The 24,298-nt window shown below is 33.3% G+C and overlaps 7 protein-coding genes across 7 annotated transcripts in view; 3 read left to right on the plus strand and 4 right to left on the minus strand.

Annotated features, from left to right (window-relative positions):
* LOC110227524 (putative HVA22-like protein g) overlaps positions 1–911 on the plus strand; it is a 1,631-nt gene extending 720 nt beyond the window's left edge. The window contains exons 3-6 of the mRNA XM_021021924.1: positions 45–102; positions 171–234; positions 318–503; positions 592–911. Of these exons, the coding sequence (XP_020877583.1) occupies positions 45–102; positions 171–234; positions 318–503; positions 592–657 (374 nt within the window). The 3' untranslated portion in view covers positions 658–911. The remainder of the gene's footprint in view (positions 1–44; positions 103–170; positions 235–317; positions 504–591) is intronic.
* On the minus strand, positions 864–1,486 carry LOC9307280. The gene has a single exon (XM_021021925.1). It carries the CDS (start codon positions 1,420–1,422, stop codon positions 955–957), a length of 468 nt encoding a protein of 155 aa, XP_020877584.1. The 5' UTR covers positions 1,423–1,486; the 3' UTR covers positions 864–954.
* A 283-nt stretch (positions 1,487–1,769) lies between these two features.
* Positions 1,770–3,914, plus strand: LOC9309315 (2-Cys peroxiredoxin BAS1-like, chloroplastic). Its single transcript, XM_002871164.2, has 7 exons — positions 1,770–2,187; positions 2,508–2,582; positions 2,703–2,784; positions 2,871–2,950; positions 3,146–3,271; positions 3,395–3,508; positions 3,616–3,914. Exons 1-7 carry the CDS (start codon positions 1,981–1,983, stop codon positions 3,730–3,732), a joined length of 801 nt encoding a protein of 266 aa, XP_002871210.2. The 5' UTR covers positions 1,770–1,980; the 3' UTR covers positions 3,733–3,914.
* A 154-nt stretch (positions 3,915–4,068) lies between these two features.
* On the minus strand, positions 4,069–8,104 carry LOC9307281 (cytokinin riboside 5'-monophosphate phosphoribohydrolase LOG7). Its single transcript, XM_002873201.2, has 7 exons — positions 7,680–8,104; positions 6,532–6,629; positions 6,005–6,035; positions 5,587–5,686; positions 5,414–5,484; positions 4,777–4,920; positions 4,069–4,676 (listed from the first exon to the last, which is right to left on the minus strand). The coding sequence occupies exons 1-7, from the start codon at positions 7,785–7,787 to the stop codon at positions 4,575–4,577; spliced, it is 654 nt and encodes a 217-aa protein (XP_002873247.1). The 5' UTR covers positions 7,788–8,104; the 3' UTR covers positions 4,069–4,574.
* A 2,683-nt stretch (positions 8,105–10,787) lies between these two features.
* Positions 10,788–13,472, plus strand: LOC9309316 (protection of telomeres protein 1b). Its single transcript, XM_021020414.1, has 10 exons — positions 10,788–11,073; positions 11,159–11,295; positions 11,377–11,569; positions 11,712–11,776; positions 11,877–11,965; positions 12,119–12,385; positions 12,478–12,554; positions 12,640–12,698; positions 12,791–12,943; positions 13,026–13,472. Exons 1-10 carry the CDS (start codon positions 10,956–10,958, stop codon positions 13,230–13,232), a joined length of 1,365 nt encoding a protein of 454 aa, XP_020876073.1. The 5' UTR covers positions 10,788–10,955; the 3' UTR covers positions 13,233–13,472.
* A 3,312-nt stretch (positions 13,473–16,784) lies between these two features.
* On the minus strand, positions 16,785–17,752 carry LOC9307282 (NDR1/HIN1-like protein 3). Its single transcript, XM_002873202.2, has one exon. It carries the CDS (start codon positions 17,673–17,675, stop codon positions 16,980–16,982), a length of 696 nt encoding a protein of 231 aa, XP_002873248.1. The 5' UTR covers positions 17,676–17,752; the 3' UTR covers positions 16,785–16,979.
* A 4,944-nt stretch (positions 17,753–22,696) lies between these two features.
* On the minus strand, positions 22,697–23,837 carry LOC9309318 (NDR1/HIN1-like protein 1). Its single transcript, XM_002873204.2, has one exon. The coding sequence runs from the start codon at positions 23,657–23,659 to the stop codon at positions 23,012–23,014; it is 648 nt and encodes a 215-aa protein (XP_002873250.1). The 5' UTR covers positions 23,660–23,837; the 3' UTR covers positions 22,697–23,011.
* Between the last annotated feature and the right edge of the window lie 461 nt (positions 23,838–24,298).

Raw genomic sequence — 24,298 nt, forward strand, 5'->3', positions numbered from 1 at the left:
CTTATTCTCATAACCATCTTATCAAGAATTCGATTCGATTTGCAGGATCTTGGTGGCTCTTCTTACTGTTTTCGAAAGGATAGGAGACATCATTGTATCATGGTTAGTACTACTTAGTAGTAGATCATTTGATACTTTTGTATCAAACCTTTTGATTCATCTAACCGTAGGTTACCACTCTACGGTGAGATCAAAATCGCTCTTCTCGTCTACTTATGGTACCCGAAATCACAGGTCATACTACAATGCAAGAAAAATCTCATGAGCATTCATTCTTTGATTCACAAAACCAATCTTCTTCTCTTGGTTTCTGACAGGGACTTAGCTATGTCTATGAGAAGCTACTATGTCCATACATGTCAAAGCATGAATCGGACATCGATCAAGGAATCTCCGTCTTAAAGATAAGAGGACATTTAGTAATTGCTCAACTACTGCAATGTGGCTTCCACTGGAGCCTCCAAATCTTCAAGCAATTGCAACAACAATTCACCATCGATAAGGTTTAAAACAAACATATACATTCTCAAATCCCATTTCATGAAATCAAGAAGCTACTCTCACCAAATCCTTTCACTTCTTTATCTGCAGAATAATAACCCATCAAAGTCAAAAGATCAACCACAAACAAGAACTTCGTTTATGTTTCTCCGTTAGAAGATACTGCTCTACTCTAAGCCACAATCTCAATAACCGGGTTTTTATCCGCCGGTTCACCGGAATTGGCAGCCAAACCGGAGTTTCTACATGATTCAGAGTTCAGATTGACCTGACCACTACTAATAATTGACGAACGAAAGAAAAAGATTTTGAAGAATTCAGAAATCGAATTTTTTTCATTTTACATATTTTGAATTTTATTGTATACAAACAGATTTTTGTTCAATTCATGAAATCCAATTATTATCCAATTTCTCTTCGAGAATTTTATCCCCAAATCAAAATTTATATGAACTATTTGACAATCAAAGGAACACGAATCGATTGAAAAATCCAATCAAATACACGTCTCAAGAACCGAATTCCGGCGGATAAATGAATCCATACACGGCGGAGGAATTGAGAACCAGCAGAATCCTCCGACGAAGTAAGCACCGTTGGTTGAAGATAAGACAAAGCAGCTTTCTTAACGAGACGGTTACGAATCGAGATATCTCCGGCGGTGGATGTAACCGGAGAGAAGCTACCGTTGATCGTCGGTAAATTGAGTGAAGAGTTACTCGGAGAAGAGATGATATCTCTGAGAGAAGTGTAAGCTACGAAAGAGGATGGTTTTATGGAGATGAGCTCATAATCGAACGAAGACGGCGGCGTTGAAGCCATGTCGAAAGGGATTTCGGGAGGAGTCAAAGTCGTCATGGTGGATATGGATTTTGTACGACGGAGTGGCGTCGCCGGAGATTGTGACGGCGGAATCTCCATAGTCTTCTCTTTTTGTTTTTGTGGCTGATTAGGTTTGTGAGTGTGTAAATAAGGAGGTTCAATAATTGATCTCTATAATATGAACATTAGTCACTATCTTGTGTATATTATTAATACTTAATTTGTATTTTCTTAATTATTATGATTGGAAGATAGACAAATTACAAAATTTAAGGATTGTTTACTATTCTTTGTCCATTATTCTATTTTTGATGAGAAGATTAGATGGAAATATATTCGGAATCCAACCAACATAATGAAAACCAATGTAGACTTTTTAACATTTTGATATACTACTAATTATTAAAGTATGATGATCCACTTATTCACTTACCGCGTCAAACGGTGTCGTTCCGGTACATCGAACATTCCACTGCTTTTCAACTGTACTAAAGAAAAATCTAGAAACAGCATTTGGTTTCTCTCTATCCGCTTTGTCTCTCTCTCTCACGCCCTCACGTTTGTCCACCTCATCATAATCGAAACCAATCACAAGAACCCTTTTTTAGAGTACTGTAACTAGTGACGCGGAGAGAGAGAGAACACAGTCACAGAGTTATGTCAATGGCGTCTATAGCTTCTTCTTCCACCACCACCCTTATCTCTTCCTCTAGGGTTCTTCTTCCCTCCAAGTCTTCTCTTTTATCTCCCGCCGTGTCTTTCCCCCGAACCTTCGCATCATCCTCTTCCGGATTCTCTCGTCTCGTTCCCCTAACCTCCAGACTCTCCGCCTCACGCCGGAGCTTCGTCGTCAAGGCACAGGCTGTAAGTTGACTCGCATTGCCATCAATTTATCGTATTTGCTCCCTGTTTTGGGTTTTGAGATCTTTGGATAAAAAACTAAACTTTTTAGAGTTCTGCAACTGTGGAAGTCTTGAATTGAGCGACATTTTGATTACCCTTCTTTTTGAATTACTGTAATTGCAAATGGAGAAAGTGCCCTGAATTTTGTATAATTGACTCATACACAGAAATCTTTTGAGCCGTACTTAGCGAAATAAGACCAGCTAAAGCCTAAAGCGCTTATTTTTGTGGCAGAAGTTAACAACTTTATGATCAATGTGTGACGAGTTTTATGAATTCAGGATGATTTACCATTGGTCGGTAATAAGGCGCCTGATTTTGAGGCAGAGGCAGTTTTTGATCAAGAGTTTATAAAGGTACTTTCACTCCATATAACCTTCTTTAACATGTGTTTAGACCAATTCTGGTGCTTCCAGTAGCTTAGGTCAATGCAGTAGAGGAATGTTGTGATAGTAATCGACCTATTATGGTTTCAGGTGAAGCTCTCTGAGTACATTGGGAAAAAGTACGTGATTCTATTTTTCTACCCATTGGACTTCACTTTCGTTTGCCCCACAGGTTAGTATTGCTGAGGAAATAGCTTCAAAACTGAAACTCTCGCCTCAAAGTCACTGAATTTTCCTATTTTTCTTTGCTTATTCTAGAGATTACTGCCTTCAGTGACCGTTATGAAGAATTTGAGAAGCTAAACACCGAAGTATTAGGGGTCTCAGTCGACAGTGTGGTATAGTATTTATATTTTCTCCCCCTGACCCTTGTGGTCTCAGCATTTTGAGAAATGGTTTTAAGTATTTGATGGACATAAGTTGGAATTTGAAAATGGCTAATTTTAGTCCTAGCTTTGGCAAGTGGCAGTCTGATAATCAATTGATCTCATTTTCTTTTGGATAATGCAACGCTTGATTCAATGTTCATGTAGTTCTCGCATCTCGCGTGGGTCCAAACAGACAGAAAATCGGGTGGGCTCGGTGATCTGAATTACCCGCTTGTTTCAGATATCACTAAATCCATTTCAAAATCGTTTGGAGTGCTCATCCCTGACCAGGTAAACGATTTCTTCCCACATAGTTGCATCTACTTGCATTGAGTCCAATCCACTTGTGTTCTTTAAAGTAGCAACAACTTTCAGCCACTTTGAATTGAAGCATTTTGCTACATACAAGTACAGGGCATTGCACTGAGGGGACTTTTCATCATCGACAAGGAAGGAGTCATTCAGCATTCCACCATCAACAACCTTGGTATTGGTCGAAGTGTTGATGAGACAATGAGAACCCTCCAGGTAAATAAAGAACAAAAACAACATTGAGATAGATAGAAAGAGATATGTTTTTTGCGGTTTAGGGTTTAGATGCGTTACGTGTTGCTCCTTGCGATGTTGTCTTGCAGGCATTACAGTATGTTCAAGAAAACCCGGATGAAGTTTGCCCTGCGGGATGGAAGCCCGGGGAGAAATCAATGAAACCTGACCCCAAGCTCAGCAAAGAATACTTTTCAGCTATCTAGAAGCTAAAACTGAACAATTGTTTGGTGAAAATTTGCAAGCAGAGTTGTTTTATTAATCTTTTCTAAGTTGGAGCAGAGTTGTTAATTTTCGCCAAAGAACCTTTGTATCTCATTTTTCTGCTATGTGATTCTCCTGAAATTGAATAAAAGATAAAAATAAATCTTCTCTTTCTTTTTTCCAATGTTGATGTCTTTCACTTCTGTAAATAGTTTATACTAATCCAAAGAGGCAGAGTATTTGACCAAGGCAACATAAATTAGAAAAATAACATGTGAGGTCACAGGTCTCTGGAATTAGACAACTATCTGATTGATTTGTTTAATAAACTTGAGTGCTCATTAAGCTAATCTCCATCTTTAGCCGACAACAAAATTAAGTTGTAGTATACGTATTACACGGAATATTCTACAATCGGATTACTAAAAAATTATCGTATGATAACTTTCGTTAAAAGAAAAATTTTGAATTCTTAAAATAAATATATCTTGACACGAGAAAAAAGGAAAAACACAATAGAAGGTATGAATAAAAAATATTAGAACCAAAAAAAGAAAAGGATCGTTTTGTCATTTGTTGATAATAGGCCCTACCCTTCATTTTTTCCATTAAACCAAAATGTACAAAGACAAGTGGGGATGATGGGGTTTGGTATATACGCGGTTAGCAGTTACCCACGTGGTTTATCCACTTCACACATTTAACCACCCCTACAAAATAATGTTATCAAAACGACCCCAATACTTTCTTTTGTCTTCTTTCCGACCTTTCCTTCTGATGTTAAAAAACTTTAATTCCGCTGTACACTGCTTTTACCCAAAAATAAACTCCCCATATTATATTCTTACGTAGCGGTAGCAACCTCCGAACCCGGTACATAGCTGAGCCGGTCCACTTCATCCCAAACCAATTTCGAGGTTATCTCATCGAACTCCGGTTCATATTCCTACAACAACATGAACCATGTCCACAAGTATATATTGGTATGAGACTTTCGATTGTTAAAACAAAAATTCACATCTATGAATGTAGTAAATTCAGTATACCTCGAGTTGTCGAACCAACTCTTTAGCGTTTGGAGCTGAGACAATGATTCTACGAGCCATTGGGGATATAAATCCTTCGTCCACAGCCTTATCAATAAACGTTAACAGCGAGTTGTAGTAACCATCCACGTTAAGAAGACCCACCTGTCAAAAATTATTGACAAATAATAATGTTAGAACCAAATTATTATAAATAGTATAATAGAAAGATTACGACATGGGAAGCTTCCGGTCTCACAATCAGGGGTTTTGTAGTCGTACGTCGTGACAACACATCGTTTTTTATATTCATGCATATACCATATTACATGCTCTTAGAATGTGTACATTTTAATTTAAAATGAGAATAGTACAAAACAGTTTAGGAGGTATAAAGAATCCCAAAAGGAATCTTGTTCCATGTGATCATTACGACGTACCATATAGAACCATTTGTATCTTCTTCATTCAGTCAAATTAAACCACACATTATATGAATATAAATTCTTTTTAAGGTTTTAAATATGATAAAAAATATCCAACACGCATATTCCGGTCGTAATTCATAACAATAATGCAAGCTCATATCTTACTTTAAAATTAATTATATAATCCTTAAAAAGTTAAACGAGAATTTTAATTTTCCCTGATTACGTACCGGCTTACGGTGGATACCGAGTTGAGCCCATGTAATGACTTCCAGCAATTCTTCCAACGTACCATACCCACCTAACATTTTACCAAAAAAATTCATTTGACATATTTTAGATTTTAGTTATAAATTCATTTCTAATGGAATTGAGCTTACATGTAAAGAATTGAATTACAAACCAGGAAGGGCAATGAAAGCGTCAGCTTGACGAGCCATTTCGGCTTTTCTTTGATGCATATCGGCGACGGCTTTCACTTCTCCGATAGTCTCGCCGGTTATCTACAAATTATTATTAACATAACTTTTAGATAGTTTTCTTTATTATTGCCTCTAAAATGTGAACACCGCAAAACATCTTACATATTGCATGGTCTTTTTATTGTGGGTTTAACATATAAATATATTAGTTGGTCAAGGAGATGTATCGTGAAGGAAACCAAAAAACGCTCCAAGTCTCAATCATTCCTATTTTGGTCCTACCACTATTTTATGTAGATCATTACAAGGCAATTTCTATCTCAATAATACTATATATATATGATACCAAGTCCAACAAAAAATGATATTTCATTCAGTAGAGCTTTATTTGGTGCATACCTCTCTTGGCATCAAGGTTTTTGGAATGACCCTACAAGAGATAAGATAATATACCGGTTAAGAATGATGTATACCAAAAAAAAAAAAACTTGTTTGGATTTCTATCTACAATTAATTAGAAAGAAAAATGAAAGTTAGCCATTAATTTGGTATAGATAGATAATTAACAAACATAATTAAACTAGTTGGTTGATCAAAAAAAAAAAAAAAAACTAGTTGTAGGCTTGTAGCTTGATTTTAGTAAATAATTTAAAAAGCAAAGAGACATTTTGGACAAAGGAAACATGCACAGATCCTTTTTTGTCGTTGTTATGTTACCTCTCTAATTAAACCCAAGTATCTCTTCATATAACAAAAAGATTAATCAATTTAACAAATTCTATGCGACAAAAGCAATAGGTTAGTAGGCATCATGTAGATAGTCATAATCAACGGTCAAATGTTTAAAACACAATGATGATTTATGGTTACTTGGAACTAGCAAATGCATCATCATATGAAATTATGAATAGAGAGAGAGAACAAACCCTAGAACATGACGACCACCATGATGAACAGCTTGAGAGACGAGACCCATAAGCCCCACGCTACCACCTCCGTATACCAAATCAATCCTTCTCTCCACCTTCAACCACATTCCCACCATCTTTAATTAATATTAATATTGTAGTATACATTATTTATGATAACAGAGTTTTCATGATGAAAATGAACACGTGTCACAAACCCAAATCCACAATCGACCCCCAAAAAGAAGCAACCACATCAAATATCAAATCTCAATTAAGAGAAAAGGAAGAAAAAAAGATAGCTCATCATCATCATCAATCCTAATTTCAATTGTCCCCATCCTATTAATACTACTATTAATACTATCTATTTTTTTTTTTTGACAGCAACAAATACTATCTATTTATTACAAGATGATTCTAATTATTTTTTATTATTCAAATATTTTTAGTGTTGCTTGAAGAAGTACACCCCACAACACACGCTTTGTACATAGAGTCATTATTCTTCCAACGAACATTTTTTTTGGTTTTCATTTCCCCTCGAGGCAATAAAAAAACTGTCATTATTATTTATCTTCCCCGTAAACAAAATCATTGGTTGGAAACTTAAGTTTTAGGTTTAAGAAAAATCATAGGAAACCTCAGAGTAATGGAAAAACAAGATATATGTGTGTAATAATGTAAATCACTGAAAATACAAAAATTTATCTGAAAAAAGAAGAGATCATGCAAGAGTGCTGCTCGAGTGACAGGCGGGTTACAGCTAAGCATAGTAGAAATTACTATTTTCTCATCTCTCTCTCATGCCAATAACAATAAACGATAACACAAATTCGAATTTTCACCCCAAAAAATTAAATGAAAATCAGCATCCACACGTTTGGTTGATTCATCATTGTTCGTTGCAACACACAATCAAAACCACATAATAGCCAATGTTTCAAAGAAGATTTTGAGTTCGTATGTCAAATCAAATCTTCATTTTGAGTTCATATTATATACCATCATATAGTTTTGAATCCATCATATATCCCTTAACAAACAAATATTCAAAAAAGAGAAAAAGAAGTATACTTGTGTTGAGTTGTGAAAATGAATGTATATATAAACTATAAAATAAACATATGTGAGTGAGTAGAGAAAAAGTTGAAGAGAAAACGTACCAACTCGTTACCCAATTGAATGGCAGCTTCTTGGTATGAAGGTTTTTTGCCAGAACTGCTTCCACAGAAGACACAGATCCTCTTGAATCTCGATTTTGTCTCTTCCATATCTCTCTCTCTCTTTTCTCTTTGTTACTTTGTCTCTCTCTCTCTCTCTCTGGAGCTTTAAAGTTGGAAATTCTATATGATTATTATGATGAATGAGACCACACTTTGGAATTGTGTTAGTATTTATATATAGAGAGGAGAAGTGGGAGAATATAAATGCAAATGCGATTCCCATGCCCTGCCCCCTTTTATTAATTACTAGTATTATTTTTCCTTTGTTTCCTATATATTTTATTTTATTTTGTTTTGTGTTCTCATCTCGCAGAGAATTAGGTTAACTTTTCCTGTATTATTTAATTTGTAGTTTGAATATTCCATGGATACTCTCTAAAACTAGCTAAAACACGGCTTCAAAATATTTATTTATATCTTGTTTATCAAGGAAACTGTGTATATAACATTTTTATTATACTATAGACTATAGTGTGTTATTACGAATTTCTTAATTTTTAGATATTGTAGTATAATAGATTTGTTTGAAAAGTCATTTCGTGTCTGTATACGGCCGTGATTTATAATATGATCTCTATTTATATTTTATTTATTTATGTGTGAAAGATTAGATTAGATCTAACACAGGTTGGAAGATCTGTTCAGATTGTGTATCTGATTAGTTCACTACTAACCAGATTCATGGATCATGTTTTTCTTTGAACATTTCAATTTTTCTCAAACTATTAATTTTCATCTTACTAAAAACTTATGTATCAGATTTTGTATCTGAATTAGTTCAATACAACCAGATTCATGGATCATATATTTATCTATTTGAACATTTCACTTTTCTCAAACTAGTAATGTCCATCTTTCATCATGAGCTCCAAAGTGTTAAGTTAGATACCTAAAACTTACTATTTTGAGATCCAAAACATAAAACATGTACCGTTAGGATAAGTTAGAAGAACATCTTCTGTGTAGAGTAAACATAATTATAATTCTACGACTAGAAAGTATTCACTTTTCCAGTTAATGCAATTTGGTCATTTAATATATAATTTACGTACACGTTGTAGACTTGACAACCACACGAAGAAGAAAGAGGTTAGTTTTCTAATCGAGGTTTAGACATTTATATTTGTAAATTATAGCTAGTTGTCTCACTGATCTGATTTGGTTTCGATTTGGTTCGATTTTTAACTATATTGGTCAAGAGGACATATAGATAGTCAAATACGTAAGAAAAATACTGTTTAGTTTTTTCGATTTCGATTCCTTTCGTTTGTGGTTTTGAAACTTGGATTTGAGAAGAAAGTTTAGATTTGCACTGGAACATATGTTAATTCGATTACGAAAAAAATGTTAGGGGAATGACAGGGAAGCGTGACGACTAACAAAACTCGCAAGACTTTCCGGAACTGCAACTCTATATTAGGAATGTAGTCTAATTTAATCCAAAAACTAGCTCAAGAGTTAAGGGTTATCACATCCTATATATATTATTCAAAGATCTTAATCTCAAGCAATGTGAGACATTCTAATAGGTTTCCTCAAGATGTGGGTGGGAAACGGTCATACGGGAAACACCTCAAACCCAACATCTCAGAAATACAACAAGACATGCCACTTATATGGGTCACATAGGTGGAAAACCATTTTTTGTGAGAAATTTGTTTGTTGAGCCAACCTTGGGCTCTGATACCATATTAGGAATTTGGTCTAATTTAACCCAAAAGTTAACTCAAGAATTAAGAGTTAGCATATCCTATATATATTATCCAAATATTTTAATACCAAGCAATATAGGACATTCTAATATTTTAATGACCCATCGAATAACCTCGACTACAAATTATATTTCTTTCTTTTTTTGCTAATCAGATTACTCGGAATAGAAAACCTCATTATAAATTTTAATTCTATAATTGGTTTATTTATTAAATTAAAGTCTGGCGAGGTGTCTCGTAATCACTTATTTAGTTGTTCACGTCTTTATCAAATTTCCACCCTCTAAAGCAATAGTCCCTTAATCACATTTCACACCTACATTGTAAATAATAATATATTTTTGGTTTATCATAAGTATATTTTTTTGCCAACAAGAAATTATTTGTGTGTATGTATATAAATCGACAATGCATAAAACGGATATGAAAAATAGTATATAATCAACATTATTTACAAAAAATCCATCTACAATTACGTAGTGCAAGAATAGTTTTTCATTAGTAAGGTAAAAATATTTATATATATATAAGTACTTATTAGTTTATATATATATATATATATAAATATATATATAAGATATTGAATAGATAATATATATATATATATATATATAAATATATATATATAAGATATTGAATAGATAAACAGCTGTAAGCTGCAGATGTAATCATCCAACTAATTTGGATGATCCTTACATCGAATAGAATCCTAGAGATAAGAGTGCTTATTACTACCTTTCTACCTTACTTTTCCAAGAAGGCGTAGTCTGATTTTTTTGTTAACGCAAATCATAATTAGAAAGTGATAATGTAAGTATATTCCTAAAGATTTCTGATTAAAGACAATGTATGATCAAATCAAGTATCTATTACCTTGGATGATGCTTCTTTTTTTTGTCAACATCAAGTATCTAAACTTATGGTTTGCATAACTGATCGAACTTATGTTGGATTTTAGGTTACGAATAATGTCAATATTTATATGTTACTAATTATTAAACAAGATCGAAAGACCTTAAAATAAGTATATCAAAGTCGCTTTCGTTAAGATATCACGATGATCAAGCAGATTGTATGAGCTGGTGATACATATAATAAAATTAGAAAGAAAACTCATACCATCTTTGATCACTTAGATTCAAATATTTGTTAATAAAACGAAAGATACTTCGTTGTTTTTATATATTATTAATACAAGTTTAAGATACTTTCATTGTTTCTAATTATCTTCCATCTTCTTTCTAATTTTCTTTCGAACCATATTGTCTAAACATAGAGTATTTGATGCTGAATTGATGATGCAAGCAAAATAATGAATCAAGAAACATATTGGGCCTTTAAGACCCATTTAAGTTGCTTTCCATAGCCAGAGTTGACGGCCCATTAATCACTCATTGGGCCTTGAAGACCCATTTAACTTACGCAAACGAACGACTCAGGGAGTTCACTGGAGTGGCGCCGACCGAGTCATCGCCGTTGCCAAAACCCCAACGATCAGAGAGACATGGAGGAGACAAAAGATGATTACAAATTCCTGAGAATTCAAGACGCTTTCAAGGCATTGCATCTTCATGTTAACCTCATTGGAGTCATCGTCGAGCTAGGATTCTCCAATGGCTCTGGTACCGTGATCCTCTCCCAAAAACCTTAGCAATTTCATTTCACAGCTTCGTTTTTATACTTCCGATTGATGAGATTTTGTTGCAGATTGTTCCCGTACGCTTAAAATCGTTGATCCATGGCATTCGGGATCTGGCCTTCCCGTTAAGTTCGTCGCTCGTACCATTGGAGCGCTTCCTCGTGTTGAATCGGTCGGAGATATCATCTTTCTTTCACGTGTAAAGGTTGATACACCATTCCTATGGCTCTTGGAGATATTGTTCAACAATTTAGTCCTGGGTTTAAACTCTTATTTCTTAACGCAGATTGTGCTGATTAATCGGAAAATCACAGCTCTTTGCAATGAAACATCTTCTTCGTCTTTTGCTCTGTTCAATGGGAAACATGGCGTGGATTTTATACCTTACCAAGCATCACCTAAATTTCTGATGAGAGAACATGATAAGAACTTCTTATCAAATCTGAGAGAGTGGATGATAACTTACAAGTTTGAAGATGGTAATTATGATATAATCTCATTACTAGTGAATTTTATTATTCTCTCAAGTCTCTATATTGGTTGCTTCTTATTTAATCTCAAATGGGCCCCTGTGTCTTGGTAAGGTTCGATTGTTTAAAGGTTTGTTTTGTTTTATGATAGGGTCATGCTGTTTCACATCCCTGAAAGATATCAAAGAAGGGGAATGTTCAAACCTATCTTGCCTGGTAGATTGATCTTTCCTTAAAAGAATATGTTTATTTGTCTTAAAGTAGAGAGTATGGTCTGCTATGTCTTTGACATTGTCATTCTTTGTTTCCTCTGAAGATTGTTCACATTTCCAAGGTCTATAAAGATAGGTGGTACATCTTTGTTTGGGATGGAACTGAGATGCCACCATGCAACATCTTGGTAAAGTAAGTGTGTATTTCCTTATCTGAATACAACGAGTACAAAGAAGCTTCTATTTTGCGTCTTATATATTCATTTCCTAGCATATATCCCAAACGTTTTACTCGTCTCACTCTTGAAAGCTTAGTGTTTTGGCTTGCAATTTGACATCATAACAGGTCAGAAAGGCTTCCTTTATGTGTCGAACCTGAGATGTTGCCTACATACATGTTACGTAAGTTTCCTACTTTTGGTTCCGTCTTGAGGATCCTAGTAGATAGAGTTAGTGAGAAGCAGGCCATTCACTGTCTTCAACCTGGTCAACACGTGAAGCTTCTGAACCTTTTCTTTCAAGTAAACATGGGATTATGGAACGCCACTTTTACTCCCTCTACAAAGATGCAGTACACAATGAGCAGAGAGTTGCAAGCTTTTAGTCCTCAAAGGTTTCTCTAACGCTTTTTCTTATCCTGTGGGTTGATGTTATGCATAGTCCGTTTGTTTATCAGCTAAAACACACACTTTCTTACATATTCAGAATGTATGGGGAGAAGTTGTCATCGAGATGGAACCCCATTGCACGTTGCATTAGTCCTTCACATTCAGGAATCACAGGTAATAATCAGCTCATTGTTCTGAATTGTAGAAACTTGGCATAACGCTGACAATTTTGTGGTACTAATGGTTCAGTCCTTTTTAGGGGTTGCCCATGAGGACGCTCCGTTTGTTTCTCTGATGGACATTCTGACCTATCACAATGTAATGTATCCAAATAGCTTAGATTTATCATAAGTTGTGGGAAAAGAGAAGTGAAAACTTTCTTGAATTGATGTTTAGTGATGCTTATGCAGGTGACTGCTAAATTCAGGTGTGTTGTTCGGTTCATACAAGTGTATCCCCCAGATGTCAGAAAACTCCGCGATTCCCACGGAAATATCAAACTGCTAGCTATACTAGAAGATGCAACCGCCAGAATCCACGCTTCTCTATATGCTGCTGAAGGGGTACGTAAAACACTATTTATAGTTGAGTACTTGAGTTCATTGAAGGATTGTCAAATATTTATATCTGCAAATCTATTGATAGGAAAAGTTTTTCGGGTGTGAAGACGAATCTGATGAAGAGTCCCTGGTCAAGAAGCTGAATAGATTGTTGGGAGGTGAGGAGATGGAGCAAGTGCCAAGAAATCCTCCATGGGTACAATGTTGCCTGTTCTCATTCTACAAACACAAAATGGATCAATGGGGAAGCAGAAGATTCCGGATTTTTGATACATGGATCAATGCTTCATGAGACAAAAAAAATAATGCTAATTGAAGTGAGAGATTAGGAAAGTATCTAAAGTAATGAGTTACTATTTCAAGTTTTGATCTTAGGTATATGTAATGATTTAGCCAGTTTTAGTAGTAGAAAATCTGTATTTTCTGCAATGTGCTGTTCAAAATTGATTTTTTGTGTACACTTTCGAGATCGTATTTGGGAATGTATTTGGTTTTAATAAATTAAAATCAGAGGAAAAAAATATATTTTCAATTTCAGTTTCATTTGCTATTTACAGGATTGAGATTTAGAAACTCATTTTAATTAGTGTAATAGTGTAATCACTACGTTTAACAAAATCGAAAAAAACATTGATAGAGAGTTGATCCTTAGATCATTGTGATTTGATACCCATTATAATGTGAGAATTTAGGTTTGATATAATTAATATTTATGTAAAGTTAATACACAAAAGATTCGAATAACTAAATTGCTAGATGTGAGAATTTATTAATTTATGTATAAATTAATATTTATAATGTGAGATATTAGGATTGAGAGAATTAATATTTGTGTTGAACGTTTAGGAATGGTCATTACAAGCATGACAACCAGTGTTTTAAAAAGCGGTTTAGGCGGTCGCTTAGATCTCGCTTAGGCAGTAGGCACTCAGGTGATGCCTAGATGACCGTTTTGGCCGCCGAAAATCGCATAAATTTTGTTCTAGTGTATTAATATTTAGTGGCAATAATAAGTATTATATGTTTTCAAAAACATCGAAATTAATTAAAAAGATTGCTAAATTAACTACAACTATTATAATTATTAAAAAAATAAACAAAAACAAAAAAACTATATTGACAAAAAAATAAAGTAAAAATAAGCAAAACAGAAGCAAAAACTTTGCGATTGGCGTCATATTCACAAGAATATATGTCAACTTGTTGTAACCGGCATGATTTAAAAAGGGTGATTTTGAAAATTACCCTGTTTTTAAGTTATACTTTGAAATATAACCTTTTTCTATATTTTTAAAATAAAAACTACAATTATATATAAAATGATAATTTTTTCAAATTTAAATTTAAAGCTATATTTAATAAATAAATAAAATTCAAAATTCAGAGAAAAATATATACTAAATTCGAAATAATATTAATCATGGTTATATATAGTTATTTTACACAAAAGTAGTTTATTTATTTTATATATTAAATTTTAACGAGATTATATTTTAAAATATAATAAAGTCTATCGCTTAATATCTATCATATTATATAAAAAAAAATCTCCAACGTAGCAAACATATCTTTTAACTCAACATACTACCAAAGTTTGCTTCAATTAAACGATTCTCTTTGATTTTTTTTTTTGCAAAGTAAACTATTTTATTTGTTTTCAATAATAATGAATCATTAAAATCTGTACCATATGACTTAACAAAAAATCATGACTTAACATTGGTAGAATGCTATTATTCATTATTGTTCTGAAAAAATATTTAGGATAATGAATCTTTGGAACTATTAGTTATATAACATGCAAAGTTACAAAACAACATCTATGGTGAAAAACGAACATGATTTGGTCAACGGACAACTTTGTTTAGATATTTAGTTATTACCAATTAATTGATTTCATATTAAAAAATATAGATCCTTTTGCTTAATTATTATTAAGATTCAATAAGATTTTTTTAGTAATTTTATATATTTAAAAATTGTTTTTAAAAGAAAAACAAAGAGAGGGTATTTTTCAAAAGTGAAAACAAAAAGAGGGTATTTTTCCAAATTTACTCGAGAAAGGTCTTGAGATTTCGTTTGGGAAGCTGCTAATTGATGTTTCATACAAAAAAATATATTAATTTAAAGAATGTTCCATTTATCAAAGTGTTTGATATGAAAATTGAAAGTTTTAGAAACAAACAAATTTATATGTCAATTAAGTTATGAGCATCCAATTAATTATATAAAATATAAAGATTTAATATGTGATTCTTATTTAATAATATATAAAAATAATGTTTTTGCTTATGTTTTGCTTATTTTTACTTGGATTTTTTTTGTCAATATAGTTTTTTTTTGTTTAATTGTTTCGTAATTATAATGGTTGTAGTTAATTTAGCAATATCTTTAATTAATTTTGATGTTTTTGAAAACATAAAATGAGATAGTGAAACTTTTCTTTTAAATATATGATTTAATTCTCTCTTTTAACCGAAAGAAACATTCAATTCACTCTTTATCAAAACAAATATTCAATTCTCATTTTGGATTAGTGTAGGATTAGTAATAATTCAAACCTATCTTGTTTTGGTTTTATCATTCATGTTTGTTTGCATTTATGGAATTGGAAGTGTCTTCGAGTAGAGATTCGGTGGATTGCCGGATACGTTGAAGTTGAAGACGGTGGTGTCTTGGAGGATAAAGCGTGGTTTTGATGTTTGAAAGATTGCCAAAACTAGGAGAATTACGAGAAGGATTATGAAGAAGATTATTATTATTGGCCACGTTACACGGCGGATGATTTTACGGTTGCATGATGATGAGTGGATGTCGTGAGAGCCACAGTCTTTTGAGGTCATATCGGAGCTCATTGACGGTGGTGTGGGAGGTTTGGTGGTAGAGAGAAAATGAGAAAGATATGCTTAAGTACTCTCGGTGGCCTTTTATATAAAAGAAGTGTATATAGTCTTTGTAGAAAATTTATTTTAATAACGAGAAAGTATGGATGTAAAGTATTAATTATGTCTCGAGCTATATAATCTCTAAATACTGTAATCACTAATAATTATTGTTTGATGATATAACAATCTGACCGACTATGTGATCATAATATTGTTTCTCTGATCTCTTGGCATTTGTTTGGACTGTAATCTTTCTCCATATATCTAATAACAATACGATCGTCTACCGACCATTTGATTCAATTTCGTATATAAATTTAATAACTAATTCTTATCTAATAATATATAAAAAATAAAGTTTTCGCTTATATTTTGCTTATTTTTACTTAATTTTTTTTTGTTAGTATAGTTTTTTTTGTAATTATAATAGTTGTAGTTAATTTAGCAATCTTGTTAATTAATTTTGATGTTTTTGAAAACATATAATGAGATAGTGAAACTTTTCTTCTAAATATATGATTTAATTCTCTCTTTCAACTTGTTTCAAAAAAAAAAAAAAATCTCTCTTTCAACCAAAAAAAAACATTCGATTTACTCTTTATCAAAACAAATATTCAATTCTCATTTTGGATTAATGTAGGATTAGTAATAATTGAAACCTATCTTGCCTGGTAGATTGATCTTTCCTTAAGGAAGATGTTTTGGTTTTATCATTCATGTTTATTTGTATTTATGGAACTGGAAGTGTTTTGACATTGTCACACTTTGTTTCCTCTGAAGATTGTTCACATTTCCAAGGTCTATAAAGATAGGTGGTACATCTTTGTTTGGGATGGAACTGAGATGCCACCGTGCAACAACATCTTGGTAAAGTAAGTCTGAACTGAGATGCAAGCTTTTAGTCCTCAAAGGTTTCTTCTGACTTATCATGTGAGTTGATGTTAATAGAGTTACTAACATTAACAAAATGTGTGGTAATGATAAACAAGTGATTATTTATTTACATAGAACCACACAATAAAATATTACATAAGAAAAATATCTCTCCAACAATGATAAAACAAAACAATCTAAACCCAAAAATAAGAATCAATAAACAAGTGTAATATGATGAATTCGAAGACTATATAAATGACATTAACTTTTGACTAGTCTCAAAAGTCAACGTCACACTTGGTCGGCTGAAACACAAACCCGCTGGTTGAATTAGAGGTAAGAGGAACCTTGAGATCACACTTGACCTTTGGCTTGAACCTCCACGACTTGATCAACCCAAACTTAAACCTAATCCTAAGTCTAAGCTTCGCATCGATCCTATAGATCTGAGAATTCACATCCTCGTTCAGATCCTTCCTCTCTCCGCCGTCAAGCATCACCAACTGCTGTCCCGAGAGTTTAGTTCCAACCACCGTCGTGTTCTTATGTCCCTGATAAAACTTCGAGATGTTGTTACTCATGCCAAATCGCTGATCACCGTAGTATCCTCTGACTTCGATTTCATCATAGTAAACACCGATCCGTCGATTAGGGTTACGGATTGTGAAATTGAGGTCGAGATTGTATCGGAGGTTGTTGGTTGGGTCGAGTGTGAATTCGGTGAGCTTAGCATCGGTGACGTGGAATTTGATAGCGTTTGGTCGGAAAATGAGCCAGATGATCAAAGCAGCTATGCCTAGTAAGACGGCTATGGTTATGAGGATGTTGAAGATGACGCTTAAGATACAGCAGCCGCAGCAGCCAAGACAGTCACCTAAACAACCGCATCCACCGCCGCGTCTGCCGCGGCTGTGTGAGACTTTCTTCGGCGGTGGAATCGATGGTCCGTAATACGCACCGTTTAAGTCCGCCATGTGTTCGTTAAAATGCCTCAGAGAAGAAATTAGAAAGAAAGTTTCTGCTTTGTAGAGATTTTGAAAAAAGTAATTATGATTTGAAGTGAAGAAGAAGAGGGCGTATATATAACAGCAACTGTAGAGATAACGTGTATTAGATAAAACGATTTAATTTTGACGCGGTTTTGTTTTTTCAAAGTCAAAGATGACGCGGCGGTTTAATATTGTAAGATGAGTTTGATTAATAAGTAGAGGTTACTTGCGAGATGCGACACCGTGTTATTAGATATTTACGATTAACAGTTTGATATACATTAAAGATTGATTCTTCTCCAATTTGACGATGGTCTATGTAAACTTTGGTTAAGCGTAATGAGATTATTTTCTTTAATCTATATATAGATGATTTGGTGATTAATTAATGAGGTTAGTATGAACCGCGTACAAAATATCTGTATATGTAAATATATATTTCTATATTCTTTTTGCAAATGTGAATATTTTCTATGTAAGATATGTATATGTGGGAATGTGATGATACTTAGTGCGGTGGTTGGTTTGTGAATTGTGAATTAGAGTCATTTTTACGATGTAATACAATTGGGAATAAGCTTCCGAGAAACTTCCCCAAAAGCGACTGCTCTGAGATATAGAGCCATTGTTTTCGAAACTTGACAGAAAGACTTTTGAGCAAAGACTTAGAATATGGGGGTAAAATATTGTGGGGCCGATTGGTAACGACTGTTATTTTCGGCTGTAAAAGCTTTCGCTGTAAGAACTTTGGCTGTAAAAACTTTAACTTTAGAGACTTTAACTATTAAAATGTGATTGGTAACAACAAAACTGTAGAAACTGTGGCTGTAAAAATTATGATTTTAAATCAAATAAATTACAGTGAATATAAACCCAAATTGTGATATAACAACGAAATTCATACAAAGAACTTAATGAAATTTTTTTATGCATTCATAATTTTCTATTTTTGTATCAAATATAATATCTGATGTTTTTTTATATACATAAATGGATCTTAAAAGAACAGAAAAAAAAATCAATTGTAAATTAGTTAATACTTTTTAAGATTAATTTTTCAATGAATTTTATTAGAGGTTTCATATAATGGGAAAAAGAAAATAAAAAAAAAACAATTAATTTTTATTCTTTTTACTTTTAAAGTCAGGTTTACGTGGCTTTAGAAAAAAATTGAATTTAAAGAGTAAAAAAGAAAGACTTTGAAGGGTTTAAAATTATTTAAAGCCAAAAAAGTTTGATTGGCAAAATAAAAACTTTAAAACTTTTCTAAAGCCTTAAAAGTGCTTACCAATCACCCCTTGTATCAATAAGCCTCTACAAGTTCGAAGATTACAAACCAGTGCCAGTCCAGAATTCCGAAATTATGTATAAAAATGATACAAATAAAAACTTTGATTTTGGTTTCCAAATGTTTCTTTTATGGGAAAATATGAGAACAATTCTATTAAGAAAAGTTATTTATCAATTAATGAAATTGTTTAATGTGAAAGATTTCACAATTTCAAAGAAAATTGTAATGTTTTAATGCTAAAAGCAAGGAAAACTAAGGGAGGTTGGTTTTGAAGTTAGATATGTGACCTGTAATTGTAAACGAAGATTAGGTGAAGACATGCTTTCAAATGTTACATCTTTCTTAAATGAGAAAAGTCAAGCATATTTAATAAAGAGTAATAATACTATATCGCAACTATGGAGAATTTAGAAATAATGGGGAAAACGGTCTATTTCCCCATGAGAAGTATGCGTATCACGCCAGATAGAGCCCATTCTTTGACCTCGGTCTATATGTCCATGAAACAAAAGTTAAATACCTATTTCCCCACAAAATGAAAGTTCAATAGCTAAATCTCCATGAATCGTGGTTACGTCGGTTTGGTGCATAAACCCGAGACGAAACCATAAACCCGACCTAATTCTAATACCCGACCCAATCCCAAACGCACCATAAATCAATCACCCAATTTCTTCTTCTTCTTCACTGAACCATTTTAATGGCTTCACCAACTGTACGTATAGATCCAATCAAACAATATAACATATATGACGATTGCTCATTCTAATCCTCTAAATAAATCACAAAACCCACCAAGAAATTGTGTCTTTGGCTTCGATTCCAAGAGTGGAATTGAGCAATTTCAATTCAATTTGTTGAACTTGATTGAAAAATTGAGCAATTTCAATTCAATTCAATTCCTTTATTTTTAGAGCAATTTTTAGAAAAATTGAGCAATTTCTTCCTCTTTGCTCAAGCTCTTGACGAAGCTCTGAAACCCATGTCGTGAAGTTGAATCGTCTTGGCGATTTTCTCATCCGGTTTCTATGTCCTAACAATTTTTGACAACAATTATGGGATTTGATGATATGTGAAAGCATATCCACTAGTGTCAAGCATATCCACTAGTATCAAGGAAATATAAAGGATTGAACTTGCGTAATGCTTCCCACGCTAAGCAAACCGCATCTATCAACGACGCGACGAGGTAAGCTATCAGAAGAAGAGTCATGATCTCCTGTGAAGATGACACAGTCAAGATCGGGAGTTTCCTCTTGGCTGGCTTTGACTGCGCATCAGAGCACTCTCTCGCCACTGCCACCGTCGTTCGTGTACGGATGGAAGAATCCCACCGCACGTTTTTTATTGTTTCTTGCATTGATCACGGAAAGTGATAAACTCGGAGATATGGCGAAGATGATCGTGAGAAGGGTACATAGAAGAATGAAGCAGATCGCCAAATAAGCAAGGAGATAACCCCTAAAGACTTTGCATTCGATCTACGATTGCAATCAAATCTCAAATCTACGATTGCTCATTTTGATTGGCTTGGGTTTGGTTGTAATTGAAATCGGGTCTGGGTCATGGTTATTTGCTGTGTAATCGGGTTTAATTTGGTTTATAGGTGATTTAATTTTGTTTTGTAAACAGTGAACCGACTAAAACCAAGATATGTGGGGATATAGGTTTCGAACTATTATTTCGGAGATATATAGGTTTCGAACTTTCGATTCATGGAGATACATAATGAGAAGTTTTGTTTTGGGGATCTCTAGCACGAGATTAAAGTTTGGGTTCTATCTGGTATGATATCATACTTCTCGTGGGGAAATAAACCGTTTTTCCGAAATAATATAATATCTAAAAGTATTCTTATAATAATATGATATTTATTACGTAATGTTTGAATAAAAATTTAAAAAATCAAGGTAGTCCTTGTTTAGGAAGTTTTTATCTCTTATAACCATCGTCATAAGTAAATACGGTAATTTAAAAAAAAACTGGTTAACAAACATTTTTTGAAAAACTTTAATTGAGTTTCATGCGATGTCAACTGTCAACGTGTCATAATTAAGCATTAAACTAAAATAAATTGAACAACAATTCTTTGAGGAAGAATCCGTCGATCTAAGTTGTTTGGACGAAATAGTCAGTCCAATGGACTTGAAAATGGAGGAACCGATCCCTATCGTTAAGAAATTGTGTCTAACAGTTGGATGTGCCACTAAAGTTCAAATGGATGTTGTCGCAAAAGATTTTATTCTACGGTTTGAAGGTTAGGCTTCACTTTTCTTTACAAAAGAAGAGGTTTTTTTTTTTTTCGTTACAAAAGAAGAGGTTAAGTTGCATATTTCTCTGTTGATGAACAAATTCAATTATTCAACTAGTATGAATCTTATGCCTGTGTTCAAGTCTTTATACATTGCACGATTAATGAAATGCATTATATATACTCCCTCCGTTTTTGAATAGTTATCGTTTTAGAGCTTTTTTTGTTTTAAATTAGTTGTCGTTTTAAGATAATAATGTAATTTATGTCAATAACTACCCAAATTACCATCATTTTATTGAACACAAATTATTTGTAAATAATTACTTGTCATTTTTATGAGGTTAATATAGTCATTGTATACCTTTTCTTAATTTGTCCAAATACAGTTAAAACGACAACTTTTAAAAAACAGAGGGAGTATATATATATGACATAAAACGGCAAAAAGGAAAGTTTATGTGGATAATTGAGTGTTTTTATCATATGGCGGATTACGATTAACAAATTTCCAGTTCAATGTATGGAATACTTTCAATTATAAATATGTTTATACAAATTGGATTCCGCGGCGTGTATATCACAAAGGAAACCAAACACGTGGGAGAGTTGGTAGACAAATGGGACAAAGAAGTCGTTCACAAACACATCTAATATTAGTTGGTAACGATCATTGCGTTATGCTCGAATTAAACCTCGCTCTTACGCTATATTTTGAATTCTTATATCGAGTTCTTTTTCTTTTTTTTGGGTGAGATACTGAAATATATTATATATACACATATCGAAGATAATAATAATAACAGCACATGTGGTGAATCATTTCGTTAATTTCTTCTCTCGGAGAAAGTGGATTCCAGCTGGAGAATACGCCTACAAATCTCTTGCAAAAGAGGCAACCTTCTTTTCTTTTCTGTTTTCGGGTAAATAGCTAGTCGAAGCAGTTGGTTATATTAACATGTCTATAAAATATAAAGATAAATTGACTTTATTTGTAACCAAAAAAAAAGATGAATATTCATGAGATTCGTACGTAAGAGAAAAATACCCTAATTCTTGTAAAATAAGCAACATGATTCAGCTTTTTCTCATTTCAAGATCCAAGAATATTTAGGAGACAAACTAACCAATATATTAATGAATAAAGGTTTTGATCAAGGTTTTTTCCTTTGAATGTACTTAATTTGCTGTAAAAAAAACCAACTTTAAGTTCTAAACTTTAATAGGAAATTGAAAAACTATGAGAATGGGTCTTGATTCTGGTTAGTTTAGAACGAAAAAAAAAAACTCAGGAAAGAAAAAAAAGATAAAGACATCTATGAATTCTAGACATTAGAGTATTAGACAATTGGACAATGACACCGTAACAGAAAGTCCACAAGCATTAACGAATGGTTATCATTCGATTAGATATTTCTAAAATTCAATTGTCGTTACTCTGGATCAGCACAAAATCATACTCAATGAAACAAGAGAAGATACAATATCACTATATAGAAAACTATATTTAGTTGAATGATCCATCATAAATTGTTACCAATTGAAATAAAATAAAACTTTGTTTTTGTCTTTTACTATATTGTATTTCTATTGAATCTCTTTACAGCTCGTCATAACAATAACGCAACCGATTGCAATTCTTGATATTATTTCTATATGACGTATGATTTTTTTAAAAAAACTTAATTGCTACGAAATTATAAAACTCTATTACGTAATTAATAATGAAAAATCCGTGACCTGATACCACCGTTACCGTTAAAGCTAAGTCTTCGCTTTTCAGACACTAACACTGCAAGTTGTGGTGAGCGTGTACTTAACGGCGTTATTTCCGACGATAACTCCGGAAGCACTATTCCCGAAGTTGATAAACGCCGGACATCTAACGTGGAGATGATATTTTCCGGTGATGAAGGAACCGACTTTCCAACGAACTCTGCCGTCAAGATGAAGCACCAACATAATCGTGCCACGTGTATGGTCCTGATCGAGATACAAGGCGTTGTAAGGAGCTACGGGGACAGAGTATCCACCGACGAAAGGAGACCAAACGTTGACTTCTTTGTGTCCTTGATAAGTCGTAGGCATAGAAGTCGGAAAAGTGATCTGTTGGCTCCGGTAAGAAGCGTAGACGTCAAGACGGTCGTAGTAGATTCCGATCTTGTCGTTAGGGTTACGAGAGGAGAGAGTCATTTGGAAATTTGAGGTGAGGAGGTTCGGTGGATTGCCGGAGACGTTGAAGTTGAAGACGGTGGCGTCTTGGAGGATGAAGCGTGGTTTTGATGGTTGAAGGATTGCCCAAACTAGGAGAATTACGAGAAGGATTATGAAGAGGATTATTATTATTGGCCAGATTACACGGCGGATGATTTTACGGTTGCATGAGGATGAGTGGCTGTGGTGAGAGCCACAGTCTTTTGAGGTCATGTCGGAGCTCTGGTGATGGTGGTGTGGGAGAGGTTTGGTGGTAGAGAGAAAGTGGAAATATATCTTAAAGTACTCTCGGTGGCCTTGATATAAAAGAAGTGTATATGTAGTCTTTGTAGAAAAATTATTTTAATGGATCAAACACCTTACCGAATGATCAATTCCACAGACTAATGAAGATTTTACACAAAATAAAGACCGAAACAATATTTAAGTATATTAATACCGCAAAACCAAACGTAACTTTGGCTCATGGTCGACTCTGACTACAATCTAAATATGCAAAATAGATATCACAAGTTTTTTTGCCCAAAAAAAAAAAAAGATATCACAAGTTTTTGCCTTTTTAGAAAAATTTCAATATATAGAAAAATTATAAACAGTTAACAATATATAAACTAAAAATATTATACATTGTGTCTTTGTTCAAGTGCCAAACATATTGTTTTTTTCCACTATAGCTTCTGTCTTCTTTTGTGTCAAAATTGGTTAGCATTTTTTTAATATTATATATTTTGATTGATTATACAAGATAAACTCTAATGCACTGGTAAGAATTATGCAATCACTTATACAAATTTTTGAGTCAAGTTTTGAGTTCAACCTTCTACAGTCACAAACGTTTCAAATAACTAAAAA

Source organism: Arabidopsis lyrata (genome assembly GCF_000004255.2).
Source record: "Arabidopsis lyrata subsp. lyrata unplaced genomic scaffold ARALYscaffold_6, whole genome shotgun sequence".
In the NCBI taxonomy this organism is placed as follows: Eukaryota; Viridiplantae; Streptophyta; class Magnoliopsida; order Brassicales; family Brassicaceae; genus Arabidopsis; species Arabidopsis lyrata.

Coding starts and splice junctions, on each gene's coding strand:
- LOC9309315 (XM_002871164.2), top strand. CDS start 1,981: ATGTCAATGGCGTCTATAGCTTCTTCTTCCACCACCACCCTTATCTCT. Junction 2,188..2,507: donor TCGTCGTCAAGGCACAGGCT/GTAAGTTGACTC, acceptor TTATGAATTCAG/GATGATTTACCATTGGTCGG. Junction 2,583..2,702: donor TTGATCAAGAGTTTATAAAG/GTACTTTCACTC, acceptor TTATGGTTTCAG/GTGAAGCTCTCTGAGTACAT.
- LOC9307281 (XM_002873201.2), bottom strand. CDS start 7,787: ATGGAAGAGACAAAATCGAGATTCAAGAGGATCTGTGTCTTCTGTGGA. Junction 5,687..6,004: donor AAACCTTGATGCCAAGAGAG/GTATGCACCAAA, acceptor AATAATTTGTAG/ATAACCGGCGAGACTATCGG. Junction 5,485..5,586: donor CGCTTTCATTGCCCTTCCTG/GTTTGTAATTCA, acceptor GTAAAATGTTAG/GTGGGTATGGTACGTTGGAA.
- LOC9309318 (XM_002873204.2), bottom strand. CDS start 23,659: ATGACCTCAAAAGACTGTGGCTCTCACCACAGCCACTCATCCTCATGC.
- LOC9309316 (XM_021020414.1), top strand. CDS start 10,956: ATGGAGGAGACAAAAGATGATTACAAATTCCTGAGAATTCAAGACGCT. Junction 11,074..11,158: donor AGGATTCTCCAATGGCTCTG/GTACCGTGATCC, acceptor ATTTTGTTGCAG/ATTGTTCCCGTACGCTTAAA. Junction 12,944..13,025: donor CTCTATATGCTGCTGAAGGG/GTACGTAAAACA, acceptor ATCTATTGATAG/GAAAAGTTTTTCGGGTGTGA.
- LOC9307280 (XM_021021925.1), bottom strand. CDS start 1,422: ATGGAGATTCCGCCGTCACAATCTCCGGCGACGCCACTCCGTCGTACA.
- LOC9307282 (XM_002873202.2), bottom strand. CDS start 17,675: ATGGCGGACTTAAACGGTGCGTATTACGGACCATCGATTCCACCGCCG.